The 22,507-nt window shown below is 40.8% G+C and overlaps 2 protein-coding genes across 12 annotated transcripts in view; one reads left to right on the forward strand and one right to left on the reverse strand.

Annotated features, from left to right (window-relative positions):
• Positions 1-1,941, forward strand: part of OPRM1 (opioid receptor mu 1) — a 77,948-nt gene extending 76,007 nt beyond the window's left edge. For both annotated transcript variants that reach the window (XM_080389797.1, XM_080389798.1), the window contains exon 4: positions 549-1,941. In XM_080389797.1, coding sequence (XP_080245923.1) covers positions 549-587 — 39 coding nt within the window. In that variant the 3' untranslated portion in view covers positions 588-1,941. The remainder of the gene's footprint in view (positions 1-548) is intronic.
• A 1,954-nt stretch (positions 1,942-3,895) lies between these two features.
• The window catches only part of IPCEF1 (interaction protein for cytohesin exchange factors 1), a 112,812-nt gene continuing 94,200 nt past the window's right edge, over positions 3,896-22,507 (reverse strand). For 9 of the 10 annotated variants that reach the window (XM_080389794.1, XM_080389791.1, XM_080389795.1 and 6 more), the window contains one exon: positions 3,896-21,518. In XM_080389794.1, the coding sequence (XP_080245920.1) occupies positions 21,318-21,518 (201 nt within the window). In that variant the 3' untranslated portion in view covers positions 3,896-21,317. The remainder of the gene's footprint in view (positions 21,519-22,507) is intronic. The other variant, XR_013928523.1, reaches the window with a different exon arrangement.

Here is a 22,507-nt window from a genome sequence, read left to right on the forward strand (position 1 = left end):
AAAGTCCATCTCACACAAAATTTAAACTTTCGTTTAATGTTTTGTTTTGTTAAATGCAGACTTTTAACTGCAAATCCAAAAGTTAGCCACTGTGCTGATGTGGGCGCAGCATGTATTATCTACAATAGAAACTACCCTGCAGCTGCTGCAGAAAGAATACGGGGGGGAGCAAAATCCTTCCGTAGTCATGAAAGTCATAAAGAGAACAATTCTTTTGGTATGAAATATACTGTCATTTGATTTCACATTTCAGGTCTGCTGATGATTCTTTGTCTTTGAAGGTCAGGCATGAAACTTTTCTATGATCATTCCCTCCGCCTTTGTTGCTTTGTGGCAGAGGCAAAGCCTTGCCTTGCCTCTGGACTTCCTGTTCAGCTTTACAAGGCAGGACAGTAGCTGCAAATGAGAAGTAAATTCCTCTTAAAAAAAATAAATAAAAAAAAACCACACACAAACAAGAAACCACAATGCAAACACACACACACAAACTTGTGGGCGGGAAGAAATCAAGTAATTGTTCATTGTATTTGCAATTTCTTTCCTTTCAGTTGGAACTTCAAGAAGCTGAAACTACTCCACTGCCGTGACAGGGTCTCCTGCCGCATAGCTCTCAAAGCACTTGCACACCATGCCACAGTGTGTCTGGGCACTATGCTATGGGAACGTGTAGGACACACTTTCCCTCAAAAACATACCACAGAGGAAAGTGCCTGCTTTTTCCAGTCTGCCCAAAATTGCTTCTGCAGCACTGCTACATTGCACATAACAGAAGCATGAAACTTAACAGCAAGCAGAGCCAACAGATACGGGGGCTTGCCAGGCTCCAGTGTTCGAGAGAGTCATGTTTACCAGGATTACATACATTAGTCTAAAACAAAGCTACTGTACCTGTAGCAATCTGACATGTTCTTGAGAAGTTACAGTGGTGTTAAACAGGTTGGAAACAAAAATTCAAAGGTTAGACAGCTATAGTTTGAAAAATAAAGGTGAGCTTTCAATGATAGGAAACAATAGGAAATGAAGTTGTAATACTGTTGGGTACCTATTTACTCTTTAAATTTCATTCTAGAGGTGTTTTCTGTGCAGGTTATTTGTGTGCTGAAGTCTCACAAGACCATCTAGAACAACACATTTGCAGTTCAAGAGGGATTATCTTACAAGGATTACATGTTCCATAATTTTGAAGTGAAAATATTCAGTGCTTACTCAACAAAAAACTCCAAGCTTCACCTTCTGCTTCTGGTTCTTGTATAAAAAACGGGCTTTTAAATCAAAACAATGAGCTATCTCTTCTTCTAAAAGAGATGAGTAAATGAAAGCATTCCGTGTTGTTGGTTGTCAAATGGTCCCCAAAACAGCAAAGACTATTAACATAAATTCCTATGTGAACAGAAGTCTAGCTATAAGCCTGCCAGAGCTATGTGAAATGCTTGGATCAGTTAATAAATTAGACTTGTCTTTTTTTTAATAGAAAGTTACCTTTTGCTAGACATTTAGTTTTTCTTAACCAAATCCATAATGTTTGCTTTTTTAACAATCGTCATACAGTCTACATCTCCATTTTGTATTAGCTACTAAAATACATTAAGATTTATGAAAGAAACATTGTACTGAAGTAAATGCCACCTTAACTGTTTTCTAGTATGAAAAATAGAAATATCTATGTAGATAATTTGTGGTACAATGGTATTTTCTAGCCATTGTTTGTTACTTGCTTTGTAAATAAATCATCAGTAGTTAACCAAGGGAAAATGTACTTTGATGAATTTAAGTGTATTCTAAAATACAACTTTATGGAACAGGGGTTTTTGTCTTTTTATTTCTGCAGCCAAAATGTATTTCTTTTTTTCACTGTTAAAATCTATGTAACAGTATGCTTTCAATGTGGAATTGTTCGTTTCTGCCATGGACTGCATAATAAAGATTGAAGGCCAAATCCTTGCAAGTTGCAAATTAAAGTAATATTTGAGTCTCATCACTGTTGCAGCTAAATATGTACCCCTATATATCAGCAGAACATGAAACTAGATATAGCAGAAGTGCCTTCATTTTTTTTTCCTTTTCTGTTGAAGGTTCAACTGTGCAGTCATAGGGGTTTAGTACTTAATTTTGTACTAATTTAACAGGATCTTCTCATAGTCATTAAAGTTTAAACCAGAGTCATCACCATGCTAAGAGGTTTTGCATCCAATTTGTAAATAGTATAAGGTAGGCACTCGGAAGAATCTGATATATTGCTTTGTGCTACACAGCAGTGTTATTTAAATAACAAGAAAAACAGAATACATCAAAAATACAAACAGATTAATATCATACAACATCATTACTATCTGACGAGTTCTGAGTAGTCTGCCATGCTCACATACAACCACCTCACAAAACTGAAATATATTGAATGACTATTTGAAAAGTCTTGTATGTTTAATTAAACTTTAAATCATAGTTTCATGACTAGTCAAAAGTTCATCAGCTTTCACAGAATTTACATAATTAATTGAAACCATCATTTCTTCTGTACTTAGTATGGAATGAAGCTCACAGGCAAAATACTAGGACTTGCCAACAGACAGGCTAGCATGTTTAAAGACATTTTTGGTTTCTACAGTCCAATAATTAATTGGGCAACCTGATTAAATATTTTTAGCAGTAGAAGTGTTGTAGCCTTGATGATCTAAGGATATGAGGAAGCAAATTTTATTAGCAGAACATTAGCAAAAATAAGTAAAATGTCTCATTTTTTTCCAAAAGACTTGAATGTTTGTTGGTAGTGCTTTCTTCTCTGGTAGCACATTGTTACACAACTTCTGTATCTGCGTTGTAAACTTTAATAAAAATGTTTGTGTTTCTTGTATATTTGCAACATACTGTAGTAAAATGCATGTTGTTTAATGTGTTATGCCATATATTAATAGCTTAGCTCTAAGAAATGTTATGCAATCAATTGATACAAACACAACTGCCTTGAAGATTCTCATATTAATTGCCTGACTGCTTTAAAGAGTATGTTGTATTTTTTATGTAAAAAGGAGAAATCCCAATAGTTCTTTATTTGAAAAAAAAAAAAAAAGAAAAAAAAAAAAAAAAAGCATATGGGCAGAATTCCATTTTGATCCAAATGTCCCTCCTGCACTGAGCGCTCACTGTAAGGGCTCAGCTCCAGGAGCCAACCAGCGCAGGAGCCAGTCTCCAGCAGCACAAAGACAGGGTGAGCAGAGGGAAATTTTCCCTCTCCAGCTTCTGGCAGACAGAGGCTTCCCAGGCTCTTTCCTATTAAATTACACAGCCTCAGCACATGCCCACGCACTGTAACAAGCCTGCCTCTTCCGCTAAATCCAGAGACAGGGCAGAGCCTGCCTGCCTCCCTGCTGACCTGCACGCTCGTATACAGTCTTGGAAGTTAAAAGAATTTGCTATCTTAAATGCAAGTTGCTTTGTCCCAGCAGGTCTCAGTGTCCTGATAATGTTCCTGGGCACATTTTCTCTGTTGTTGTAGAAGTACTCATAATTTTTAAAAGACTTTCTTGAATTTTTTTTATGGAGTGATTGGACAAATTCCTCAATCTGTAAATTGATAGAGGTCATTACCTAAAGTGTCCACTAGCAAGGAGTCCCATGGTTGAGTTGTGCTGAAATATTCTTGTTTTGTTGATTTTAAAACTTCTGACAGCTATTTTATTTGGGCATAACTGTTTCTCATACCTGGAGGGGGTGGGGGGTGGGGGGGAGGGCAGGCAGGGAAGTGAATAAAGGCTATTCAGTACAACATTTGAGCAAGAGGATAAGGATATGACTATCCAGTAAGGAATAATCGTGACTATTTTTATTCTCTTCTTCATGGCAGTCATGATTTTACAGATTTCATTGTAAAACTCCTCAGTTGTTTCTTCCCTAGCACGCTCATTGGCATTTTGAACACTCTTGAGCACTGTATGGATGTTTTCAGGGGATTACCCGCAATGACTCTGGAGGTCTTTTGCCTGATCAGTAGCAACTAATTTACTAGCCACTGTGTACATGTGTGGTTGGGATTTTTTTCTCCACAAGCACAGTATTTTGTGTATATCAGCTTTCCATGGCATCGATCATTTGATCCCCTAGCTACCCAATACTCTTTGTCACATCTGGCCTAGCTACAACTATTTTTAATAACTGCCTGTTTTGATAAACATTGTTACTTCACTGCATGCCACTCTTACATGAAATGTATGACAAAATGGGACAGCAACTTTCTGGGACATCACTGGAAACCTCCCTTCCACTTACTGCTTATTCTTACTGTTTGTTTCTCATCTTTCATTCAGTTATTAATTCATGAAGATTTTTTTTTCCTTTTTTATCATTATAATTTGGGGTTTTTAAAAGCCTTTGGTGACATACAGCGATACACAGTGTACCTCGGTTGGATCACTTTTTTCCACACACTCATCAGCTCCTCTGATGACCTCTGAAATGCTGGGTCAGTAGTTCTTCATTCTGTCATACTTGCCACCTGTCTATCCATTCTGTTCTTCCCCTACCTGGCTTACTGAAAAATCAGACTTAGCTTTCAGTATTTCCCCTTTCCTCAGGCTCTTCTTGTTTTTAAAAATAGGAGGTTCCCAACTGCCATATTCTACAGTCAGGTTTAAAATGCATAATACAACACAGTAGCTCAGCAATTTCATACTTGAGGTCTTTTAGAACCCTTGAGTGAATAACATCTGGCCCTCACTATTTGATCCTAGCAGAAAAACTGATTTATTCTAAGCCACTTCAGCTGACACTTCATTCTGAGACACCTCTTCAGGCTTCTCCCATATCAAGGATGCAAGGATGCAAGACAGAAACTCTCCTGAGTTCCTCTGTAATGAGCTCTGATGTGAAGGATTCATGCATCTTTTCATTTTCCTACATGTCTTTTATTTCCTAGTTATTTATCAGACCTTCAACAGGTTTCCAGTCTGTCATGCTATGTTTAATCTAGGTCTGAATATTTTTTCATATTACCAACATATAACGGGAGTAGTCAAAGAAGCTATGTCTGCAGCAAAAAAGCTAACTGATCTATGATCGCTGTCAGTCAGACACTGCATCATGTGGAGAAATATCACAGATATCAGAGAACAAGCTCACTATATCCAGACATCCCTTCAAAACACCATTTCTATGATTCTGTGATTGCATAGTCCAGCACATGAACCTCAGTAAAGTTTTGGCTATAGAAGAAAGCAAATAAACCTTCTACATTAATGGCCTTGCTTTATGTCTATTGGGCACCCACATTTCTCTGTGAACAGAAGATGAAGCAAGCCAGCAGCTGTTGAACACACTGCTCTCAGCCATTCCCAACCTGTGTAAGCCCCAGAGAAAACCATTGTCCTCAAGGAGCACATCAGCTGACATGAGGAACTAGCCTGATAACACAAGGCAAGAGGATCCCACAGAGGAAAAAAGATGATGCAAAACTGCATCAATCCTCAAGTTCCATTTGTTTCATAGACACCACCTGCCCAGAAAGTAAGTGAACATCCAGACATAGTAACAAGAGAAGCCATGGTAGGTTCAGTTCCCTAAGACACATTTGTACGTAGTAGGCAGCCACTATAGGTCAGCTTCCTGGGCCTGAACTGTGGAGCACAGCCTGAACCATGATGCCACCTTGGACAGCACTGACAATTCAGTTTTTCCAGCCTTCAATTATCCAATGATTTTGTTGCTTTGGAAGAGATGAAACTCCGTTAAGTGAGTTTACATCTTCCCTGATGCACTATCTACTGCCTGGATAGGAAGCAGCGATAAATTCTGTTTATCATCCAAGGGAAGCTGCACAGACACTGCAGCTCCCCAGCAACATATAGCTGACCTCTGGGATGCAGAGCCATCTGCAGCCTCCCAAAGTCCCACAGTAAAATGACTCATCAGGTTAAGGGCAGGGCATAGTGTTTTCTTTGGATGAGGATCTTTGCAACCATTTCATACTCCTACTCTCTGTTAAAATTTACAGTAAGGATGAACACAATAACTATACACAAACCTGTATTTGGTTTTTAATGTAGCATCAAATTAATCCCACTGCACCAATTTCACCTTTGGCATTAGCTGAAGAAGACATTTTTTTTCTCTGTTGGATGATTCAGTGAAAGTTTTGGAGTGATTTGTAATATCAGGCTAAATTTCTAAGTGCTACATTAGTGAGGAATGTAAAAGTAGTATGGCTAAAGATGAAAGACAGACATTGTGTATTATTTCAATTAATCCCTTCTAATCCAACAGCCTTTTCTTGACTACACATAAATTTGCACATACCTACAGATTCACAGATTAAGGTGCTGATACAGGTTGTAATAAAAAAAAACCAAACCCAAAACAAACAAAAAAAAAACCCACCTTGAGCTTGAAGAAAGGCATGTTAAAGCCTGTAAAATTATTGAACACTCACAGTATTTTTGCTTCATGACAATTTTTAGAGAACATTTTATTTCACTGCTCTTTTCATCATAAACTTAGAGGGAAAAAGTGATGCTTCTTTTTACACTCTCATTGATATCTTTGCAAAAAGCCTAGCAACAGGCACCAAATACGTTAATAGAAGCTATGCATCTAATACAAATGATCGTTTCTAGAAAGGAATAGGACTGGAACAGAAAAGCATTATACGATGAACAGAAGATTACTGCTGCGTCGGGGAAGAAGCAGCAGTAGGTTCACTGAGCTTACGCCAGACAGGAGGCAATATAGCAACTACAAAGCAGAGCCAGTAATGCTAAAGGGAAAGGGCAGGGGAGTGGAAGTAGGAAACCTTAGCAAAACAGCCCGTGGCGATCATCGCCTATGTGACATATGAAACTTGCCCTGGGTTTTACAGTATAGGTAATCCTGATTTCACTGAATTTTCCTGCATAATGAATTTATTAATACTGTTCTGTTTGTTTTCTTTTTCTCACTCACTTCTGAATTGTATTTTATTGTTGACGTGTGTTTGTTCAGGGCCTGTAAGAGATTTGCTGCAGTTTTGCCATGGTTACCTAAAATCCATTGCTACTAGTGACCTGTATTATTACTTTTAAACCAAAACACTCCAAGGATTTCTTCAGTTGGTGTTTTGCTCATCCCTTACAGGCAAGTTCACCGATCCAGAGTATGAAGGCCAAAACCAAATGTTGTAATCCTCTGATCAGGCATTCTATAAAATCGTTCTGCTAGTCTTTTAACAAGTCTGAATGATCCCACAGCATGACAGGGTTGTTTTTTTAAATAAGGAAGGGTGATCTTATTGATTCAACGAGTTTAAAGGACAGAAATCCCATTATAATCTCATGATACTTCTGTCCATAACATGTATCTACCACGTGTGTTACACAGAGGAGCTAACTAAATTGGCCATTGCTTCACCTCCTACATATTGCAATGTCTTTTCCAAGAGTTTAAGGACTCTGTGCTGTTAGAAGCCACTTTCTTGGATATTGGGTTTGGATGAGATGCTTCCTAGAGGGATAACTTTGATCTAGTGAATTTATTCTCCCAACTTTCCCCTGAGTAAATTCAAGGCAGAGAGGCAGGCTTCTCCAGGGCGCTTCAGAGCTTTTATCACTGGGAGCCTCATCTGAACTGGGATGAGTTCAGCTTCATTAGGGGGAAAAAAAAAATAGAGCATTGCAAAATCTTTTTACTTCTCCAAATACATTAAATGAAACACTTTGCACTTCTTAATTTTCTTCCTGTAAGGCATGGTTTCCAAATTTCCATTCATTGTGTATCATTTACTGCCATCTAGCCTACAAGTATCAGTGTCTGTGCTGGTATGGAAATCAGAAGAGTACCCAAAGTTTCAGACGTGCATGACTTTTCAGAAATGCATTCATATACTAGCCACTGTCCTTCCTGAAAAATACATATCGGGGGGGGGGGGGGGGGGGGGGGGGGCACGGGGGGAGCATATTAATCCAGGGGTTATATTCTCCAAGGGCTCTGTTCACGTTATCAGAATCATACCAGGAGCACTTGCTCATTTGTTTGCTTTTATCTACAAATGTGTCACAATTAGTTTATTTCAGCAATTTTTTTGTTCCCAGATCCATGATTTTGTATCTGCTTGCATTAAGACAAAGTTCAAATGAGTCTCCCTTAACAAGCTCAACCGTCAAAAACAAAAATAATAATGAGTAAACATAAGTTTGAACATGAAACTGAAGCAAACTCTTCAATCTCCTGAAAACTAACTTGAGAAAATTAAATAAAATAAATAAATTATTTTTAAAAAATTATGTTAGCTATCCATATTAAAATTTAAAACTTCTAGCTTGTGAAGGGTCTAGAGAACAAGTCTTATGAGGAACAGCTGAGGGAACTGGGGGTTAGACTGAAGAAAAGGTGGGTCGGGGGAGACCTTATCACTCCCTATAACTACTGATAGGAGGCTGTAGTGAGGTGGGTGTCAGTCGTCTTCTCCCAAGTAACAAGTGATGGGACAAGAGGAAATGGCCTCAAGTTGCACCAGGGGAGGTTTAGATTGGATATTAGGAAACATTTCTTCACCAAAAAACATCAAGCATTGGAACAGCCTGCCCAGGGAAGTGGTTGAGTCACCATCCCCGGTGGTATTTAAAAGATATGTAGATGTGGCACTTAACGACATGGTTTAGTGGTGGACTTGGCAGTGCTAGGTAAATGGCTGGACTTGATGATCTTAAAAGGTCTGTTCCAACCTAAACAATTCTATGAGTCTATGATACTACTTCAGTGCAACCAATAGACAGAAACACAGGTGGTGTGACTGTGAATGTGTAATTCTGCTGCTACTTCTCCTATTTTTATACAAATAACATTGACTCTCTCTGCCACCTCTAATGCATGGTTTTCTTAGGAAATAAAAGCTTTCTTACAATTATCCCATATTAACAATTCCAAATGATAATGATGGCAATTTTAAAAGGCAACATAAATGCTCTATCAAATACTTTAAAAAAATTAGTTTTGTGTTGCTCTGTAATGAACTGCATTAAGCCAGAGACTATCAGCACAGAGGGAAGTTATAATTATTAGCAACACCAGTGGGAGTCCTCCTGTTCAGAGTTCATCTAGTGATGATGCTCATCTTCTCCATTGCTAATAGAACTATTGTCAATGCATGAAGTTATGATCTGTCATAAGCTGAGGCTTAGATTTTGTCTGATCCTCTATTGATAAAAAGTAATCTCTTAAACATTGTATAATAACTTGTTAGTCAGTGTTATGATGTCACCATTCTCTGATTTTATCTAATTGCATTATGATACACAGAAGCAATCTTGATTTCTAAATCTTTCGGAGCAAGATTTGACTGCTGTTGTCATCAGACTCCTAACACATTTGGATCCACCAAGCTGTATTTATCCCTCTGACTCAAGATACAGGGAACTGGGATGAATGCATACTAGCAGCATTACAAGAGAAAAAATAAAATAGATATTTGCAAAAAGGGGCTGTGACAGTAAACAGATGTGCAGAAACACCCAAGTAATGCATCATTTACATGCAAACAGTGCATGCCTTGAGCCCTTCCATTTCCTGTTCTTTTGTCTTCTGATTCTCTGGAACATCAGATACAAGGAAATATTCCAACAAAGGAATACAAAAAAGCAATTAAATTTGAACAGCCTATATAATCTCTGCAGTGTTGACTAAACCAGGCAAACATTCAATAAAGAGGTTGAATATGTACATTATCAGACTTGTTAAGTAAGGAGAGAAAATTTGGATTGTCCTGAATTAAATTGCACTTTATTCACAAATATATTGATTCTTCCAAAAAATCAAAAGAAAACACTCATTGTTATAAATCTCAGAGGGGAAAAAAGGAGAACAATATGATCCTGTGCCTTGTTAAAATTCAGCCAAAAGAAGTGAAATAGTTTTCCTTTATTGTATTTACTAAAATGCAATACATAAAAGCACTCATCAAGAGGAAAATTTTTTGAAGCTCGAGAGAAACAGTGAATTAGAAAACTGGGTACCAGTGGAAGGTAAGTGTTGATCTTATTGCCTGGTTTGGAGATTTCAGTATTGACAATACCTATATGATGTATTTCCCAATCCATTATCAATCCTGCCACAAGATTAATCAATTTGATCTTATCTGATGGAGGTAAAAGTTTGGTAGAAAGCAAAAATTAAAATAAGGTTTTTCAATTTGTTTGTAGGAAGATGTTTTCAAGAGAACTCAGCATAATCTTAAAAACATAGTTCTGAGGAAAACAAATCACTTAGAAGTCACTGTAAAAGTTATTGAATGGTCTCTGGAAAATCATAGTTAATCTTTTTTCCTGTTATACAGGACCCTATATTGAAACCTTTTTTGGTCAAAAAATGGCAGTGAATAGTAAGTAGTAAGGACAGGGACATGCCAAGGGACCGTGGCTGCAGGCAGCCCATGCTGGGGCAGGGGTCCATCTGACGGCACCAAAGCAGTATTTTGACCACTGCAGCTGGCACATTTTAGTTAATTTCCAGAGGTTTTCTTCAGTACCTGAATCCTGATGAAAAGTTTGTGGTAATAGGCAAGAATTAGTCAAGATTGTTTTGCCCGTGTCACAATCTGCCATCCACACCCTATTTTTTTCTGTTAATTTGGAGATATGGAAGGGCCTCATGGATTTCTAAAGCAGCCTCCCATTATTGAAAATGAGTCAGATGCCTGTAGCAGAGGGTAAGCCTACTCACACTGCCCTGACTTCAACAGTGATAGAGCCAAGAAGATGGAGAGTTCAGCTGCTGAGCCCCCCTCCGCAGGGTGCCAGCTGAGTGCACCCCTCTGCCATTAGCTCAGTGAACCAGCACAAGCCAGCTTAGCTGTGTATTTCTTCTGAAAAGGCATCTGCAATTGCACACAGCTGTATTCTAGCTTCAGGAGAGACAAAGTCACACAAGAAGAATTTGGCTTATGGGGTCTAACTCCGCAGTGGACAATGTCAGCTCCAGGATGCAGCACCTCTTGCCAAGGAGGACACCTAAGCAGGGAACCTCTTCAACTTGCCTCTTGCCTAACACAGAGACTCCTAATAGTACGTAGGGAATTGGCTGATGTAGTTCCCAAGCCGCTCTCCATGATACCTGAAAAGTCATGGCAGTCAGATGAAGCCCCTGGTGACTGGAAAAAGGGAAAATTGCACCCATTTAAAAAAAGGTATCATGGTTTAACCCCAGCCAGAAACTGAGCCCCACACAGCTACTCACTCACTCCCTGCCCTGGTGGGACAAGGGAGAGAATCAGAGTAAAAATGAGAAAACTCGTAAGTTGAGATAAAGGCAGTTTAATAGGTAAACAAAAGCCACATACACAAGCAAAGCAGAACAAGGAATTCATTCACCGCTTCCCATCGGCAGGCAGGTGCTCAGCCATCCCCAGGAAAGCCAGGCTTTGTCACATGTTAACAGTTTCCTGGGGAAGACAGACATCATAAATCCAAACGTCCCCTCCTTCCTTCTTCCCCTAGCTTGACATCATATGGTATGGACTACCCCTTTGGTCAGTGGGGGTCAGCGGTCCCAGCCGTGCCCCTCCCAGCTTCTTTGCACCCCCAGCCTGCTCGCTGATGGGGCAGCATGAGAAGCAGAAAAGGCCTTGGCTCTGTGTAAGCACTGCTCAGCAAAAACTGAAGCATCCCTGTGTTATCAATGCTGTGTCCAGCACAAATTCAAAATAGCTATATACTAGCTACTGTGAAGAAAATTAACTTCATCCCAGCCAAAACCAGCACAAAGGGGTAGAAATGAGGACCCCTGTGAACTACCAACCTGACAGCCTTACATCTGTGCCTGGAAAAATCATGGAACAGATCCTCCTAGAAGCTGTGCTAAGGCACATGGAAGACAAGGAGTTGATTCAAAACAGGCAGCATGGCTTCATCAAGGGCAAGTCCTGCCTGACCAACATACTGGCCTTCAGTGATGGAGTGATACATCAACGGACAAAGGAAGAGCTACAGATGTCTATCTGGACTTCTGTAAGGCCTCTGACACAGTTCCTCACAAAGTCCTTTTTTCTAAATTGGAGAGTTATGGATTTCATGGGACTGTCAGTGGATAAGGAATTGGTTGCATGGTCGCATCCAGAGTAGTAGTCATTGACTTAATATCCAGATGGAGATCAGTGACAAATGGTGTCCCTCAGGGGTCCATACTGGGACCAGTACTGTTTAATGTCTTCATCGATGACACAGACAGTGGCATTGAGCGCACCCTCAGCAAGTTTTCAGATGACACAAAGCTGAGTGGTGCAATTCAAATGCCTGAGGGACAGGATGCCATCCAGAAGGACCTGGACAATCTTGAGAGGTGGGCCCCTGTGAACCTCATGAAGTTCAACAAGGCCAAGTGCAAATTCCTGCACATGGGTTGGGGCAACCCCTAGTATCATTACAGGCTGGGGAATGAAGGGCTTGAGAACAGCCCTCCAGAAACAGAAATGCAGAACTAGACCAGGTGATCTAAGCTGGACCCAGATCCACAAATCAGCATCATGTCAGAGAACAGTTAGCATGGGTGCTAACATCCAGAGAAAAGGCCTGGCCGCATCATCTCCCATTCCTCTAGCCCAGCACCGAGGCAGGCCGACCTGGGGTATGGCCCAACCAGATTGCCCTGCAACCTCTCAGAGCAGCCATGGTCCCAAACCAATCAACACCTTCCTGCATCTGGGCTTTGTTCCCAGGGGTCACTTTGCACTCGGATTTTTGTATGAACAGTGCTGTCACACAAACTCAGCCTTCATCATTCCTCTGATTCCTCATGGGATTTGTTTCTTTCCTTTGCTTAATGAGTGAGGTTCCCACATCGCCTTTTCAAAACGTGTACATCATTTGTGTCACTGTCTCCAAAGTACTGAGCTTTGTTTGCTGCTTCACTCCTGAGACTCTCACCTGCTTCTTCCAGCCAGTACTTCATCCTTTTTTGTGTGTTAGAAAACACAGTTCAGGAACAGCACATAAGATGCCACCAACAGAATTGTCTCAACTTGTCATCAGCAAAATGAGCAGAATAAATTATTTCACAGAAAAAAAAGGATGCTTATGATGAAATATCACATCAAGCTGGAAAGGTGATGTATGTGCTTTACAGCAGTATGAAATCTTATTTGGGACTCCTCCTGGCATTTGTAGAGTGAAATTTTCAAATTACACACGAAAGGACACAACCACCAGGGTCATTTTCATTGCTGCTGTAATTTATGGACTTCTGTGCTAGCCAAGGTGAACTGAATTTACTATCTGTAATAAAAATAAGATTTAAGAAAATGTGCCTTAGATACATATCTTTTATTTCAGCAGCAGGACCACAAGAGCACAGATAGGCCCATAGATTGCCAGGACATGGCTGCCAATTGCAAGAGCTGAGCACGTTGGAGATGCTGCAAAATTTTCAGCTGTCTTCCTGTACCACACCGTGATGGTGGCTTTTGGGTTTTACCAGACCTGCACAGACATTTCACAAGGGACAGAAACATGCCACAGTCCCTAATTCCAACATGAGAGCATTTTCCGCAAAAGAACCACCAACCTCTCAACCCTCGTCTTCTAGGGTGGTCTGCAAAACAGCTTCAACAACTCACTGGCTGAGATTCACGGTCGTTAAATAACCAGATACTAAAACCATCCCCCCGAGATTTGAGTTGTATGGCAGCTTGTGGGTTTCCACTGATCTCACACTCCTCATTTTCCCACAGGCAATAATCACCCCTTTCCCCCTCACCCCTCCCCACCCCCACCCCCACCCCACCCACCCCCACCCCACCACCCCGATTTGCCACCTTGCCTTCCCTAGCGCCTGCCTTTGCCCCTTCAGGCATTAACTTGCTTTTCCTCACAGAGCATCTTTATCATCATTTTATCCTTATTTTATTTTAAACTGAAACTGTACCTGGTTTCAGTTTACTGCTGCTGTTTCAGGGCCAGTGCACCAAACAGCATCTCCGGTTTTCCATCTGCAGCAAATGCTGTCACCTCACTGTCAAATGTGCTCAGATGCAGACTAAGACCATCACGACTACAGCAGTAACACTATTACTTTCCCTCTTCCATATAAAGCGGTGGTTCTCCCTTGCTTGCTGCCTCGCCAACAGCCAGCAGGTTGTGCTAAGGGACCAGCGTTCTCCATCCGCAAAATGTGCGGAGCCCGGTTCGGGAAGCGGCGCTCTCCCACCGGCGGTACCCGGGGGATCCGCGTGTCTGCCCGAGGCTGACACCCTCTGCCCAGAAGTGCAAGGGGGAGAGACGCACGTTTCCCCATCAAAATAACGGAGCAGGTTGTCACCATGCACGACATTCCATGTACTACCAAGGCTTCTGTCGGGCAATTTTAAACATTCCCTAGTGACAGCTAGGTCATTTCTTGAGCACAGGAAGGTAACACAGGAACTTGCCCCCTGACAGCAGGTGCTTTCTTCCAGTAATAAGAAACAGCCCATGATAACAGCAGAAGAATGATGACCGAGCCTTTCCAAAATGTGAAGTGGTGAGATAGGGTCAGATGCCAGCAGCAGTGCCTTTGCCCTCTGTGTTGCCAGCAAACGTACTGACCCCAAGCTCACAGGGACTGCCTGGAAGCCCAGCGAAGCTCAGCAGGGTTTTTTAAGCAGAGAAAAGACAAATGTCCAAATCTTGATGTGCAACTCATTTCTGTTCTTACAAAGCTTTGGAGCCGGTTATATTTTGTACTATCACAGGAGGGTGTAAATCAAATGCCAGAGGAAAACAAGAGGCGGTGCAAGTCTGAGAGGTGCGGGTGTGAGAGGTGCGGGTGCATAGCTAGCCTAAACGGGTACACGTATGGTCCTTGAGCCGCAGCCACTGCATCTCTCATGCCTGCACCAGCATCCCTGCAGCAAGCATGACGGAAAAGATGTTAAGGAAACATAGCACTTTTTTTTGTAGAGTTTCGCTTTCAGACCCAGAAACAAAATGATTGGCCATGCATGAGGCATGGAAAGCAAGAGCACAGGCTGAGATCACAGTAAACCCCACATGAAAATCACTTCCTCAGGTTGTCTTTGCAACCACGTGTTGCAGGGCAGAAAAAAAGGAAATCACTTGGTGAAAGTGAAGCTATAGCTTTGTGGGAAGCTGAGTCAAGCTAATGCTTTGCTCCTAAAAGGAAAAGGACCCCTCTTCCCTCCTGCTTCCATAGCTCTTTTTCCTTTTTCTTCTGCCTACACAATCCAGCTGCCTCCCTTGTGAGGGCTGTAGCAGTCATTGAACCCCTCCGTAAGCCAATTTTAGTCACCATCACAGTAGATGACTATCCAGCTTGCTGCGTCTGTTTCTTACTGCCTGACTCAGCTGAGCTGAGAGAGGTGCCAAATGATGAGCAGATTAGCCCAAGGCAAGTGGTGGGAACATGTAGGAGACTGGGGGAAGGAGGGGGACAGGGACATTCTACCTTCAGGGCAGCTCAGCCCTTAGACAAGCTCATTTCTTAGGAAACACACCTTCACTGTGCTGCTATCTGACTGGCCTGGCTGGCTAAACCGAAACTCTTGACAAAGATCCCAGTCCTCTTCTAATTGAAACAGGCTGCTCTGTCTGCTAAAAAAAAATAAAAATCCAAGAATGCCCCACGACTGTCAGAAAAGACCATCGTTCCTTAAGTGTGGCTACAGCAACATGTTAAAGAGAACTACTTTAACAGCAGTTTCAAAAATTACATTGCAAACTAGTGGAAGGTATTCTCAGTTAAACCATTCATTGACTCTTCCTGGTTCCAGATTACTTAACTTAATAGTAATATTAGTCCCAAGGGGAAATTCCTTGTTTAAAGAACCAGCAAATCCTTATTTTATTATATAGCAGTAAACTGGAAAATCTGCAGTGAAAAGTAAAAAAAAAAAGGCTGAGCGAAATATTCTCTCATTTCAGTGTTTAATTGACAAGTGCAAACATAAGGCTCTCATTCTGCAAGATGTGTGTATCATTCCATTAAAATCAAGTCACATATGTGGGCAACAAGCAGTAAAAAGGCAGTGCTGAGTGCAAACATTGTGCTTTGAGTTTGAAACGGGGGGCGGGGGGTGTGGGGTGGCGGTGAAGCCACAGACTTAGCAGATAAAATACCTAATTGGGATTCCATGTACCTTCACGGTGCTGCAGGCCCTAGCCCTGCCTAACAGATACCCTCACAAATACTCCTCTGTGCATGGCTTTCCCTTTCCACACAGAGGGTATGGGAATAGATGCCCCCATCCCTCCTTTTGGCCAGCCCTCAGCACTGAAAGCTTTGCACAAAAGCACTGCTATTAATACTCACATATGCCATTTCACTAGGGGAGTTACCTTGCTAAATGTTCGTTAAGTGGCTTACCTGAATCTTTGCTAGGCTAGTGCTGGTTTCTCTTCACGTGAGAGTGCGAGGCATGTTTTCGAATCCCCTTTTCTTTGGTTTGAGGCTAAAGAAGGTAAAACTGCCATAAGCAACAATGGTTTCCCAATGAGATGAATTTGCTGCTTTAAAGGCCTGAGTCATTTAAAGTCAATCATTTCAAGGTAATACATCAAGATTGATGAACTATCAATGAATTACATGCTTCATTTTTAACTTTCTGCCAGCTTATAAACAACTGCCTTTGGATTTTTACCAGGAGGAAATAAATCAGAAAAATACCCATTTTTCCAGAGCTAACAAGTCTTGGAACTTTTCCTGTAGCAAATTTCGAGGAATGTAGTACTCTCCTCAACACCTGACTATCTTTTTTCAGTGTGGAAATGCCTAGCTTTTGGCAAGCTTAACTCCCATTATTCTCATGCACAGAGACAAGAATCATAGCCTGACCTTAGCTCAGAGCTTTTCTGTTCCATATTTTTTCTTCTTTCATTATTAACTAAAGCCAGTTCTCAAAAATGCAAGAATGTGGCAGCTTGCAGCAGTCCAAAATGGGATAAATTTTGAAGCCATCAAGGAATTGCTAACTGATGTCTTAAGATGCCTGCTGCTTCATCATGCCCCACACAGAACAGGAAACACCACTTGGGCTCTACTGCTACAAGAAAACCACTTTGGTTTCCTGGTAACAGAAAGACTTTTCATATGAAGTAAGCCCAGTTCCTCATTGCAATTGGTTACTTTTGTACCACCAACAAGCAAAACAAGACAAAAAGCCCAAACCCCAAACTTCAATCACAGTACATGGTGTTCCTCACATAGAACTAGGATTACATGGACTCACTTGCTACTTTAAGAGTTAAAAAATACAAGTTTTTGTATTAAATCTGTAGTACACATAAGCTTACAGGCTCACACAATAGACACAGCATGCCCATAATTTTTCTTAGTTATAAATAATTTAAAATTCTTAAATTCCACATAGTTTTAAATAAATACCACCTCTTTTTTTCCCCTCCCTCCTCGGCTGTCCCAAAACAGTCTTTTCTCTCAATATCAAGGTTTTCTCCAAAAAGAAAACTATTGGCAAAAACAAGAAGGTTGTAGCATATTATTTATTCCTGTTTATTCCAGTTTCACGTGAAACCCAGTATTGAATGAATCATCAGAACTAGATGTGGAAACAACTCACAGTCCCCGCATGAAACCTCTTCCATCTTAGGAAAGGAAATGCGTTCCCACCTCATTCCGGTAACTCATTCCGGTGACAGCTACACCACCAAAACAGAGAATAAATTTCCAGAAAAGCCACCAAAGCCAGGCTGCAGAAACAGCTGAAATCAGATATTGTCATTAGTTACTCCAAAATCTGGATAGCTGGACTTTTCTGCACTAATAACCAAAGGCTTTACTGACGAAAGAGTAATTGTGCATGTGCACACGTCCATAAATACACACCTTCTCCTGAATAATTACATAAAACAGGTCCCATGAGGCAGATGGTTAGCGACTTTTAGACATTCACTAGGGATGCACAGTTTCCCTATGTTATAAGTCAATAGTGCAGGCCTTCCAAATTCAGACCAACAGATACCATTTACCCCAATATCACTGAGTGGAGAGCAGAGTTGTCCAAGTTTTTCCTGCCAAGGTGGCTCCTCGCTGCATCCACTACTTGTAGCTGCCAGCTCGTGCACACTTCTTGCTCCAACTGTGCTTCCACGTTGCTGCACAGCCCCTTGTGTGAACCCAGCACGAGGTGAAAACTGTCACATTAATTAGCAATGCTGGAAGATGAATCCTGTTGTACTGCAGTTTTCATTTCACATTTCCCACACTTTCCATTTGTTTTGGGTCTAAATAGTAGCTGAAAGAGAATGGAGATAGAATCCCAGCACTGCGCTTGCATAAAACCCATACATTTGTTTTCTTGAACAGCCAGAAATTTGTCATAACAATGGCATTACAGTAACCCTATTCAAGAATTTTCTGTTCTTTTCTAAGAGGGTGATACAGCCCATCCTCAGCAGGTTTCCAAAACCTCAATAGTTCAACAGAAAGTATCTGCTGACCACCTGAGAGTCTTTTAAAAGCTATTTTAGGCTATACAATCTGTCAAAACCAATAGTACAGCTTGGGCACTCTGAGGACATTTGTCTGTCCCTATATTTGGGAAACCTGTTTTGTATATTCTTGTATAAGCACAGGGTGAAAACAGCCAACCCAACCTGTGCAGGCCACATAGCGCCTTCCTTTATATAGTGCAAATCTACATCAGCAAACAAACTTGACTAGGACTTTGCTCAGAACTGCAAGGCACTGACTTGTCTGGCTCAGTTTGACAGGCCACTGAAGTATGTGCTTGTTTTTAAGATCTAAGTGAAGACGCTTTTGAAGAAAAATGGTGTTTAGATGCTTTGTTTCATGAGAAACTCATGAGAAAACGTACGTGCAATTTGAGCTCCATTATTTATCAGTTATTTCATGCCAGTTCTTTAAATTGAGATAGACCAGGTAGATTAATCCCTACACTCTTAATTTTCAGTGTGCTCTCGGCAGTTAATTGATATCATGTCAGAATCAGGGACTACCCCTCTCCCACCTATACATTTGCTTCGAAGAATTTCAGTTAGGAGCAGGACACTCACAGTTGTCCACTGTCCAGGGGGTCTTCTGGGAATGGTGAAAGATTTAAAAAAAAAAAACAACAAACCCACACCTTAAAATGGGCTCAATTTTTAAGACACAATTTCTCTAAATGAAAACACACCAGTTCTTGAGCTTGCTTAATTTCTATCAGCTTCTAGTTAGAATTAGCGAAGTCACCCACTTCTGGGTCTCAGCTAACATTTGTTCCCCGCTGGCAGACTAGCCCTAATTTTAAGTCCTGACCCAAGATCAGTCCTTACCCTCACATTCCTCAGCTCTTTTATACCTGAGGCAGTGATGCTATCCCAAGCATAACCCTGCTTCAGCATTCAGCTAGCCCCCATTTTCCTTGACTTTCTTCCCTTAAAGCCTGCATCAGAGGCTTACATTCTTCCTTCTGTTTCTCCTTTTTTATAGCTTGGTATCTGCTCCTCAGTTCTCACACTCAACACAGCCTTAACTGCCATTTTTGGCTGCCTTGGCATGTAAGTCCATGTCTCTATTATAAAAGGAAAGCTGCTGAGTATTAAAGATGCAGTATGAACAGTCAGACATCACTACGCAGGTGGAAAAGATTTTACGTGTTCCTACTAACACTACTAACTTTTTTTTCTTAGTCAAGCTATGATAAAACATATAATGTATAAAGATGGATGACTATGGCTGTATCTGTTTAGCATATTTGGCTTCAAAAGATAAACTGTGTTAAAATCTAATGACAAAGTATATCTTTAGGAAATAGCCAACAGAAGTACAGATTGCAACAGTTCCTGTAGTGGCATTAGTTTGAGAATGGTGGGCTAATTCTTGCTTTTCAAAGTTCATCACTCTGCAAAGTTCTTCATACTTGTACACATGCAGAAGAAGAGAAGGCAAAAATCCCAAACCTTGGACTGAAGGCAATGAAGCCAAAAAGTTAGGATCCTGCAGCAAAACCTCTTAACTTGCTTGGTTTTGTTTGCACAAAGAGAAATCTTGAAACTTTCTCCAAAACTTCATTTCCTGCTCCAAATTGTACAGATTTTCTTAATCCAAAACTCAAAGCTAGAAAGACAATAAAAAGTCACAGCACATGTCTCAGGGTAATCTCAAATTTCCAGACACTACTGTGATTTATAATGGAACGAAAAACAAATAGGCATTTGAGGTCAACCTGTAAGCACTCTCATCTGGGTGGGCCTGGTCCATGTGTGCCTATCTACATTAAGAAATTCAGCATATATAAATATATAAATAAAACATATATACAATACATAGTCACATTCATATAAGCCATAACATGACATATATTTACAGAAAATATTTGCAGCTATATTTTGCACATTCAGGTCCACATCAGGAATTCAGTTATTTAGCTTCTGCCTTGTAGAACTTGATCACCTTCCTAAGTAGGAATCTGGGATGAACTTGTACCTTATATATTCACAATATCCAAAAATAAGAAAGAAGAAAATAATCGTCCAAGGAGTTCTGCCAAGTTTATAAGAAAAGTTGAAACTTGTTGAAGCATTAGCTGCCTCCCCGAAGAGTGAATTACATGTTAGCAAACATTGAGAGACCTTCTCTTCTTCATGTAGAAAGACAGTACTTTGGTTTGGTCCATAAATAAATTTGAAACTCCTAAAATGCAGGCAGAGCACAAACTGGGTCCTGACAAATGTCCGTAGTATAAACTCATGCATAACTGCTATTCCATTTGTCTCAGTTTAAACTGGTAGAGTGGTGAAAATGAACAAATGTAGAGATGAAAATGCCTACATTAGGTTACCTTACAGCGTAAAAAGGTCGAGAGTAGACTACATCCTGCTGGCATAGTTATAGTTTCCTTTAACGGTAAGTTACGTGGTTAAAAAAAACCCAAGGATCTCACATTTGTACAGGACATATTACACAGGTCTGTGATTTCTAGGAATTGGACATTTAATTTATTTCTCCAAAGATGGAAAAACATTTCTTCGCTGCTTCATAAAGTAGTCTTCTTAGGTATGCAGCCCAGGTTCAGGCATGCTTTTTTAAGCTGGGGGGATTTGCCCTCTTGACATGAAATGCATTTTGCAAGAGCAATTAAAGCTTTGGAGAAGGGGTTATTTTCCTTTCAAAGAACACTTGGAAAAAATAAACCCCAAAATGCAGTAGTTTAAAGTGCCTATATGTCTGTCATGGTTTAACCCCAGCTGGTAATTAAGTACCACGCAGCCGCTCGCTCACTCCCCCCTCACCCAGGGGGATGGGGAGTAGAGTTGGAAAGGAATGTAAAGAGGGGTGAGATAAAAACAATCAAACCCAGGAAAATGTGAAGACCCGTGGTGAAGTATTTTGACATGAACTGTTGAACCATGGCCTCAGATAGCACTTTCAGCAATAGGCTGTGAAGTCATCTCTTGCTCCTCGCTATTCTCTGTGGACACGTCCTGGACCTCCTGCTGTTGATAAATATCTTGGACCAGCATGATGTTTGTGTTCCTCCACTCTCTGTACTTCACTGCCGTCAACTTTGGGTCCTCTAGCAACTGGTTAATTGTGGCGAGGTCATGTTCCTTACACTAGGAAAAGAACAAGTGGTTATTTCCTATAGAAACTGTCAAGCTCATTGTCCATAACAAAAACACTCTGGGAACATTAGAGAACCATATCACAAGAAGATGGCAAATAATCCAGCCTCCTGGCAACTTGTTTCCATTTTTAGAAAGCAGATCATCAAAGTTAAGTCCACAGCAGAAATTTGTCCCAGTTGAATGAAAGATTATGATTTCATGTAGTTTATGCTATAGGATCCTTAGCAAAACCTCATGAGAGGATTCATGTGAAAATTAGACATTGCTATACTGACTCACAACAAGTTAGTGCTTGCATGAAACTAGCACAACAGCATTCATTTTTGTTATTTACACCAGTTTCAACTTTCTCAAAAATACTTATTCCCTGGTCACATTATAAAAGTTTCCTCTCTGGGAGCTAGCAGAAAATAATTTTGGGTATTATCTGTGCACTGGCATTAGAGTGGCTAAAGTACATGTGGCTGCTAATACGTCTACCACTGGCTACTACTACTAAATCTGGTCTCTACTTTTAGGCAAGAGCAGCTCAGACCATATATTGCAGGCACTCTGATTCAATTGAAAGGTATGAACTGTCACTGATGTAGGGACACCAGTACCCTCTATGTCACAGAATCACAGAATGGTTGAAGTTGGAAAGGACCTTTGGAGGTCACCTGGTCCAACCCCCTTCTTCAGGCAGAGCCACCTAAAGAGCAGGCTGCCTAGGACCGTGTCTGGACGGCCTTTGAATATCTCCAAGGATGGTAACTCCACAGCTTCTCTGGGTAACCTGTACAAGTGCTCATGCTAACAAGAAGTGTTTCTTGATGTTCAGAGGGAACCTCCTGTGTTTCAATTTGTGCCCGCTGTCTCTGGTCCTGGTGCCACTGGGCACCCACTGGAAAGACCCTGGCTCTGTCTTCTTTACACCTTCCTTTCAGATATTTATATTCGTTGCTGTCATCACATTTTCTGACACAACTTGCTTTTCA

The sequence above is a fragment of the Falco punctatus genome (assembly GCF_963210335.1).
Source record: "Falco punctatus genome assembly, chromosome: 5".
Lineage (NCBI taxonomy): Eukaryota > Metazoa > Chordata > Aves > Falconiformes > Falconidae > Falco > Falco punctatus.